This window comes from Panicum hallii, chromosome 1 (genome assembly GCF_002211085.1).
Source record: "Panicum hallii strain FIL2 chromosome 1, PHallii_v3.1, whole genome shotgun sequence".
Taxonomy (NCBI): domain Eukaryota; kingdom Viridiplantae; phylum Streptophyta; class Magnoliopsida; order Poales; family Poaceae; genus Panicum; species Panicum hallii.
The window spans coordinates 3,638,839-3,647,907 of NC_038042.1; the positions used below are offsets into that span (position 1 = coordinate 3,638,839).

General features: G+C 42.7%; 1 protein-coding gene across 1 annotated transcript; it reads right to left on the minus strand.

The window, feature by feature from the left end:
* Positions 1-2,956: 2,956 nt before the first annotated feature.
* On the minus strand, positions 2,957-5,297 carry LOC112879249 (myb family transcription factor APL). The gene is made up of 6 exons (XM_025943505.1): positions 5,108-5,297; positions 4,949-5,025; positions 4,772-4,829; positions 4,492-4,558; positions 4,250-4,322; positions 2,957-3,958 (listed from the first exon to the last, which is right to left on the minus strand). The coding sequence occupies exons 1-6, from the start codon at positions 5,295-5,297 to the stop codon at positions 3,350-3,352; spliced, it is 1,074 nt and encodes a 357-aa protein (XP_025799290.1). The 3' UTR covers positions 2,957-3,349.
* Positions 5,298-9,069: the final 3,772 nt, after the last annotated feature.

Consider the following 9,069-nt stretch of genomic DNA (forward strand, 5'->3'; position numbering starts at 1 on the left):
GGTTTTGCGGATGGGCATATCTCATTTTTTTTTCAAATTTCATTTTCAGGGGTCTTGCATCGCATTCGCTTGCCTTGTTCCCTCTCTTCAGCCTGTGAATCTCTCTTCTCGCGGCAACCTGCAACTGCAGCTGCTCGCAAACTGAAAGCGAGCAGGAGATGCTGATACTGTACCGCAGATCTCATGCGCTCAATCTTTCGCGCTTCCCGAGAAGAGGAGACCCAGTCCGTCCAGCCCCTGGGCAGGCAGTATCGTCTGGGCCACCACCCCACAGCGGCACAGCCAGCTATACTGGCAAACCGTATGCAATACTCTACGCTGCAGGCAGGAAGGAATAAACGAAGCTTCCTCTCACTATCCCAGCGGGCTCCAGGCCACCAGTCCAAAGGCTGCTTGCTTGTCCCACCGGCAGTGCGGAACCCAATAAGGCCGGGCGGGCAATCAATCAAGGTCGCCTTTGATGCGCCCCAAGATGATCCGCCTCGGAACCCGTGCTCTCACATACTAGTACTACTCCTGCTCTTGCTGCATCACGGATCTGGGGGTTGGGCACGCAGCTTTTGGAATTTACTCCCGGTCCTGCTCCTGCTCCTGCTCCTCTGCTTGCATGGTTCAGGAGCAAGAAGCTTCCTCGAAATCCCTGCATGTACCTGCCTGTCTGCTCCTGCACCAATAAAGACTGCTTACCAGGCCGGTGGTGTACCACTGTACTCGTTTCGTCCTTTGCCTTTTTACTGTACCAACAAAGACCGTAGGAGGAGGAAAGAGGCAAAAAAAGCCAGTCGATTCGGGGGTGAGGTCTCCACGACCAGCGGGGGGAAAAGACACAGAGTGAGAGAGGTCGAGGTTCTCTGCTAGGGACATTGTTGCATGGGAGGGAGGAGTGCGTGTACGTCGGCGTCTCGGAACGGAGCCTAGCTAATTTGGTGGCAAGTGCCGTCTCAGCCCGCGTTGAGTGTGCAACTCTATCGTTCAAGTTCGAGTACATTTCAGCTTATTAGGTTGTTTACGCTTGGTGACTTTTTATCCATGATTTATTTTTAGATTACCTAGTTCAAAGGTCACTGTTCTTCTATTTGAGTGTATGATCTGGTTACGTGTTTTGAAATTTATAAGCACAGGCATATGTATACGACTGAATTGGAACTATATATGTCGCATGAAGTGGACATGGAAAAATGTATTCTCCTATGGTCGAAAGATGAGTAAAAGACGCTGGACACCCGCTGTCTGCATCATTCAACGGGAGGTCAGTATCGGTGCTCGCTTGGTGCCTCCCTTGCGGTGTTCGTTGAGCCTATTTTTATTTGTGGCCCTCGTATGTCCGCCAGTCGGTCTCTGCAGTGCTACTGTTTTTTCTTCTTCTTCTTCCTCCTTTGTCGCTTGGTGAAGATACAATTATTATCATTTTATATACACAAGCAGTAAAATGAAGCATTCGTCGTTGTGGGTTATTTCTTGTAGGAAGGAAGTACTCCCTTTTCTCTAAAAGGAATTACCTAAGTTTATTTGGTGCATATTGGTATGTGCAACACTATATGCATGCAGTGCATGCATCGTCGTAACGTGTGTGTTGAGCTTATATATAACTGATGCATGTCGTTCCTCTATGTACTCGATTTGACATGTAAGCTGATCATAAGTATGCCTAAACTTTATTCGACAGAAGTGAGTGAGGCAGTTATCTTGCGTGGTCATGCATGAACATTCAACTAACGCAACCGTATGCATGATTAATTGGAAAAGAAAATGTAGGGGCAGGGCCTGCTAGATAACTTACCGTATCATCTGAACATATATAAAAGACCCTTATTAGGAGATGTGCAGACTCAGCATATAGTAGCCCAGCGTTATGTTCTTTTACGAGATACCTGAACAGTTTCCATGATGTTCTTTTGTTCTCATAAGATGAATTCAATTAAAACACACATTCGGCTTAATCCAATCAATACAGTTCCTTTAAAGTTCCCTTGAAAACAGAACATTTGAAAAAAAACAAATATCTCTTGCTTGCAGCGTGAGTACTGAGTATGCACTCTCACTTTAGTTTTTCCCCTCTCCTTTTCTCCCTTTTCTTCCATCTTTTCCTCTTTAAATGCCGCAGAATCATCATATCGATTATAGGCCCACCTGATAGGTTTCTCTAATGCAAAATTGTTTTTCTCTAATTTGTGGCATGTATGATGTGTATGTACTGGTTCCTATTATTTTAGCCGTATGCTATCCGGTGTCTGTAGCCATCTTGTGAGCTAGAAATAATAGTATTTTCCTTGATTCCATATAACCGCACACAAATAATGTTAATATATGTGCATATTGCTTTTGCTTTTGCTTTTTCAGGCGTATATGTGTTGATGGTTCTGTTGCAAGTTGATCGTATGTAATATGATTAGTTTTAGCTACATACAAAGCATCTTCTTCTACTAGCTTGTGTTGTCATATTGACCAGAAACGAAGAACACTGCTTCGCTAATGTGAAGATGCATGGGGGTACCCTCGCATAAGCTTGTGTTTCCTCAAGACTATAATTATAACCTAGCTAGCTAGCTAAAGCTAGATCTGTTGGCGGCATGCATGAGAATATATAGCTCATCTGATCTGCATGAAAAGGTAAGGGTGTCGCTCCAAAAAAAATTTCTTGATTAGTTGCAAGAGAAGCCATAAAGTTCAAATCTACACATTACATCACCACTTTGCAGAGATGACCGTATTGTAAAGATAAGGGCATCGATACGTATATTATCGCATGTATGAAGGTAGCATTGACGCCCTAGCTAGATATACTTCTACCAGCAAATTAAAGCTAGATATATAATTGATCTAATTTAATGCATATGTACGCTAATCTTGGTTTCTTAATCTCGAGATTAGTTGCGAGAATGTCGATTACATCAAAAGTCACACAGAATTAGTACTTTATTCAAATCAACCAAAAAGAATTAATCAGCACAATACAAGTTATCAGAAAGTTCCATTGACATGTTCTTTGTTATTACAATGTACATGCCTCAGATCAATGAAATTTAAAGATTGTTTTTCCTCAGCATGCAAAATTACCAATTAAGTTACACATGCATTTACACCCATCTCAACAACACAGCAATTACATAGAACTTAGGTACATCTCTTCAAAATAGATAATCTTGGAGCATCATCCCAACAAGTGATACGCCACAATAAGATCATCCTGATCAATGACACATATGCTATATATGTATCTCCATTGTATCCCCATTCTGATCCAGCTATACTTATTTGTAGCCATGCACCGGTTAATAATAATCGCCTGCTTTAATTTAATTTCACCGCAAGTTAAGGACTGCTGGTTAATTAATCAGCAGTGAGCTAGTTACCCGTAGGACAGGTTCCTTGTCTGGCCTCCGATCACCGACGGGCTGCCCATCCTCTCATTGCCCATGTGCGGCCGCCGCGGCGAAGGCCTCTCGAGCTTGCCGTCGAAGCAGCCCTTGCTCCCCGTGGAGTCGCCGGACATCATGGGCTTCACGTCGCCGTACACGTCGGCGATAGAGTCCATGACGTCGATGCCGGCGTCCATCATCGGCGGCGCCATCTGGAGCTGGTCGATGCCCTTGCCCTGCTCGTCGTCGCCCCACATCATCGGACTCTTGCCGGCGGCGTAAGGGTTGTTGGGCCTCTTCTTCCCCAGCGAGCCAATGTCGCAGTTCGCGAAGAAGGCCTCCATTGGCCGCTCCATCTGCTCATGCAGCTCCAGGTGGCCACCGCCGTACATGTGCAGGTCTTGCAGGGAAGCGAAGCCCATGGAAGGGCCGATGTCCTTGAGCGAGCAGACGTCGAGAATCGCCTGGTTCCCTAGGGATTTGTACCCGGCCGGGCACGCAGCGACGTCGCCGGAGGCGAGGGTCTGGTAGGCTTTCTCCAGGATGGACTGCATGTACTTCCCCTGGGCTTCAATCCTCATCTGGAGATGCTTCTGCACCTGCATGTTCATGCATGCATGAATTCGTCAGCACAAACATGTGAAGGACCAAAGCTGCAGTAGTGGCAGTAGCGGTAAGTAAGCTTCCTAAGAATGTTCATGATGTATGCATGCATCATGCATGAGTAATTTGTAAATAATAAAGCTAATGATGAGATCATGAGCAGCATGGTAAGGCCGGCCACAAAAAGTGGAGCTAAGTAAACTTCCTCGTACTTTTAAAAGAAGATTTCAACAAGCTTCCTAAGAATTTCATGTGTATGTACTTTAGTTTGCACTCTCGATTATTACCTCTAGTTGCTCATGTAGCCTTCTCTGGACTTCCATTTGCATTCTGATAGCCTCATTCATGTGGACGCTGCGGCTGGAATTAAGGTTCACAAAAGGGAAAGTGAAAGGTCAGGGGCAAATATATGAGAAAAAAAGGCTTAAATTTGTTTTAGCTGAAAAAGTTAATTAGGATGATGGAGTGTGCATAAAGGAATTCTGCACACAGTATTGACTACTACTAGTATATTATGAAATCAACGTACTCATTCATGCTTCTTCCCATTATGCCTGAAGAAGAGGCTGCGTTTCGTTGCATCTCCATCGCCGCAGCTGCGATAATTTGAAGAATTAGTGTTAACTGTATAGTAATATATGTAAAGGAGTGAAGAACACGTACAGAGAAACTATATGTATATACACAGATTTATATATGGGTGGCAGGTTGCAAATTGAAAGGTGATGACCAGTTAATATTCTTCAGAGGACTGGATTGCGAAAATCTTTTGTATGCAGGAAAATTCGATATCTTCGTAAAATTCTTACCATCCTTAACTGAGTGATCGTTGAACTCCTTGTGCGGCTGCTTCCCTAACCTAAATTTCTGCTCATAAAAAAGAACAGACAACTAAATTAGCCAACATGCATGCAGAGAGAGAGAGAGAGAGGGAGAAACAAAAACCTAACCCTAATTAGCTGGTGCGACTACACACATACACACACCTGAAGGTGGCTCTTGAGGTGGTAGAGAGTAAGCCCCTTCACTCCCATGACCCTCATGATAGTCTTCGGAGTCGCCTCTGCAAGAACAAACCAAGAATCAGATAAAGAACGACGAACCTTGCTTGCATATAGTAGTGCGACGACAGGCGGCACACGTACTGTCCGGGCCGCCGAGCTGCGTGACGGCGTCGACGAAGCGCTCATGGAGCTCGACCGTCCACCGGAGGCGGGGCTTGGGGTCGGTGGTGAGGACGAGCCCCGAGTCTCCCTGCACGCACATCGGCCTGTCATTTGAGCTCACGGGAGCGGCTGCGGCAGCGGCGCTAGTGGCCTTCTTGGAAGGGAACATTCTATTCTCCCCCTCCCACGCGCGCGCGCACCTCGCTCCTCCCTGCCGTTCTCTCTCTAGATCTCCAGAATTAATTCTCTCTCCTCTCAGCTGGTGTGTAGGATTGGGGATGAGAGATTCAAGAACAAGGAATAGGGTTCGCGGCCGGGGCGCGTAGAACGAGGACCGGGGGCTTGTTGGCCTTGTGGTGCAGATGGTGTTGGTGTGGCTACTGGCTGCCCGCTAGCTGCTGCCTGGCGGGCCTTGATCACTACCGGCTGGCTGGTCGATTGCTGGCTACTAGCTTGTGTTTGAGAGGGGTTCCTTCTTTCTAGCTTTCTCTCTCTTTTGCCCGGGGTGGCTTTAGTTTCTTCTTTTCTCTCCTCCATCCGCCTGCTATCTCTTTCTTCGCTTTCTCTCTCTAGGAGTCTTCTCCTACAAAGCCCATGGTGTGTGGCGATATTCTATCCTGGCACAAAAAGATAGAGAGGTGAAGTTCTTTATGAAGTGTGTCATAAGTACCCTTAGCATTACATATAATTTATGTGTAGTCTATTTGGGGAAAGAAAAACCGATAGAACCATGCATACCGTTGGATCTGATTTGAACAGCACTAGTAATATATCTACGGAAACAAAGGTGTGCAAGCCAAAGCGGAGTAGAGGAGCAAACATCTGATATAAATAATTAAGCATGTAAACGACAGGAAATAAGGGTTTTGTGTGCAACATAGGGATACAAATTGGTGACCCTTAGGTGCACCTCCAACCCCTTTCAGTTCAAATATTTGTGCTATTTCTCCAAAATGATATCCAATTTTAGAAAATTAGTACAAGTATTTGAACTAAAGAGGATTGGAGGTGCACCTAAAGGTCACCAATTTGCACCCCTAGTGCAACACATAGTCTCTCAACGCGTTTACCAAGTGGTGCAAAAGGGCATAGAAATTATAGAGGTGGGAATTGGCAGAGGGAATTCATATGGAAGTTAGACTTTCACGGTCCCTTGTTTGGCATGTGATGAGAATTAAGAAGAGGAGCTTAACCGAAAATCCTTATTCCCCTGTTTGGTTTTGAGTGTAGGAAATTAGATCACAAGTTAGGATGAATGGTCGGGAGACTTCTGTGGTATATATAACCACGCATACCAAAACGAGAGGAAAACATTGAATTGAGAAATTTGCTTAATTTGATGAATGTGTTGTTGCAATTACATTTTGGAGCAGGGTATGTACCCATGCTATGGTATAGGGCACATAATGACATAATTGGTGCCACACGAGTAAACAAGAAACGTGTTGGTTTCTCTTCCCTTTTCTTCAAAAATAAGAGTTCTAACAGTGAGAGCATCAAAAAAAGTGCTCAACTGTACATCAACAAAAATAAAAATCTCAAGCTTGAGTTATTTTGTCTTTGTATGCCCCACATATGGTAGGATCATTACCACTTTTTATTGCCCCTCCTTTGGCACTAGAAACAAGCAAGTTATCCCCCTTTAATTTGTACTAAGTGTGTGCATTCTTCGTCCCTTTTTGACCAGCTAGCAGCAATATAGTAAGCTAGCGAAAACAAACAGGCACGCAGTTCAATGTGTAAATATTATTCTTTAATAAATCTAGATAATCGCTGGGAAATATGGGCAGTACTTTATGTACTTGTTTCTTTTTACTTATTTGACAACAAATGTAAGCAAAAGAATCAAACAGATCATACATGAGCATATCATGTGTTGGCCAATCTCCGTGCACAGTCTCATCAAACAGATCTTTTGGCTTTTAATTAGCAATGCATGATATTATTTTTATCTTTGCTCAACGATGATATCTGCATGCATACATACATGCATAGCTTTATTTTACACATTTCACCAAAGCTGTATGATGAGAATGTTGATTGCTGCAACTACTACTTTCGCCACACTCAGAACATTCAGAGGTCCATGGAGGATCGGAGTTGATGAACGTCGACACTATCATGTGTGGATGATTGCTCATAGATTTGTGGGAATTAGAAATGGATGCATTTGCACGGAGACCCAAAAAAGCATGGTTGGGCACGTAGACATCACAATATACTCAGAAGCGCAGAAAAGCCTCTATGTCTCGCAGTACGTTCTGAAGAGCTATGTGATCATGGCATTGGTGCCCGTGTGGGGCACCTAGAAGTCATGCATCTTCCTTCCTTTTTTCTTTCCTTTCTCTTCTTTACATTGCTGACCGAGGCTTCTGCGAGGCAGACTACTGATGACCCCAACGAGTAACACATATATTCGGCAGGAAGCTAGCTTAGCTAGGAGCAGTCGTAAACAAGATGCAAAATTATTTATACTGCTCATCTTATGATTTGTTTCCATGAAATATATCACGGTACTTTAATGAATATCCACGCTAATAGTTTGGACATATGAAAATGATAATGAATAAAAATTGGTTAAAAATGTATTCAAAATTGTATATATGTTGCAATTTTTTTCTAATCCCTAATAATTAGAAAAAAATTACTGATTAAGTCTGCAATCCTTTCAATTTCATTCAAAAGGTTAATAGCATTTTTTTACCAAAGGGAGTATTCATTACGTACGTATACATTCATTCCCTCAAAAAGATAAAACAAATTAAATTCAGATTTTGAAAGTCATAATGGCTTACCAATATGTCCCCCCGCCCCCCTATAATTGAATGAAATAATGGTATCTATACAAATGCATATGAATATTTTTAGCTATTTTTGCACATTTAATTTCATGAATATAAAATAATAAAAACCTTGCTTCCGCAGATATTGATTCTATAACAGAGAATCAAAAGAGCACTGGTTCTGATCTTGGCTGCAACATCAATTTCCTTGATATATGCATACCCGTCACTCAACATGTGCATACATGCTTACGTCACCGCCAAAGAATTCCCCGTGACGGCTCCAAATCCAAACAAAAATGTAAAGTTCGCAAAAGGTCAGAACTAGGGTTCAGTTTCAAGCTTCAAGCATGGGGTCCCATTTTAGGAGGGAAAAAGTAGACAGGATGAGTAAGAACATTGTAAAGCTCTCATGCGCTGCCCTGCCTGCCATTTTCTTTATCCACAAGGGAATAGATGCTTCCTTCTTTGACAATTAAGCAAAGATTCTTCTCAAACATTCTCCAAATGTGGTTCATTTCATCTATTGTGGCTCTAGCTGGTGGCTTTCCTTAAGCAATAAGAAACCGGTGATGAACAGCACTTGATTGCTATATAGCCCATTGCAAAAAAAATGAAAATATTGTTAAGTTAATTTCTTCAATCTACTGCATTTATTAATTTTTATTATGTCAAGAGACTGAGTGATTAAATTTAGGGAGATGTCAGTGAGCCGAGATCAAACATGCTTAGCTAGAAGATCAAGCTCACTCTATAAGGCTTGGTAGCTCTACAAATATGTTCATACGAGTATACCTTAGGCTCAAACTGAATTGCGTTTGAATTCTAAAATGAAATTGCTAGGTGTGTCATACTTTGCTGAATTTTTAGTATGCTAGATAATGCCACTCATTGTATTGCGTTAGAGATCATGTTAGTATCCTAGACAATGCTGATTATAGTTAGTAATCTTAGTAGATAGGAAGCAACATAAGCATTTTGTAAAACATGACAAAAATGCTGAGTAATTACAAATCGAAAAACAATTTATTGAATCATCATGTCTATTTTGATAAAACATCATCAATATAATATGTCGCCATCAACATCATCTAGTTCATCAAAATGTATGTAACTTTCTAGTGAGTGGTGATCCTATACATTGAAGTGGAAGCATAA

Bases quoted from the DNA above. Each gene is read 5' to 3' on its own strand.
- LOC112879249 (XM_025943505.1), bottom strand. From the start codon at position 5,297: ATGTTCCCTTCCAAGAAGGCCACTAGCGCCGCTGCCGCAGCCGCTCCC. The intron at 5,026-5,107 runs GTACGTGTGCCG...TTGTTCTTGCAG, and splicing joins GCAGCTCGGCGGCCCGGACA to AGGCGACTCCGAAGACTATC. The intron at 4,559-4,771 runs GTAAGAATTTTA...AAATTATCGCAG, and splicing joins CGATCACTCAGTTAAGGATG to CTGCGGCGATGGAGATGCAA.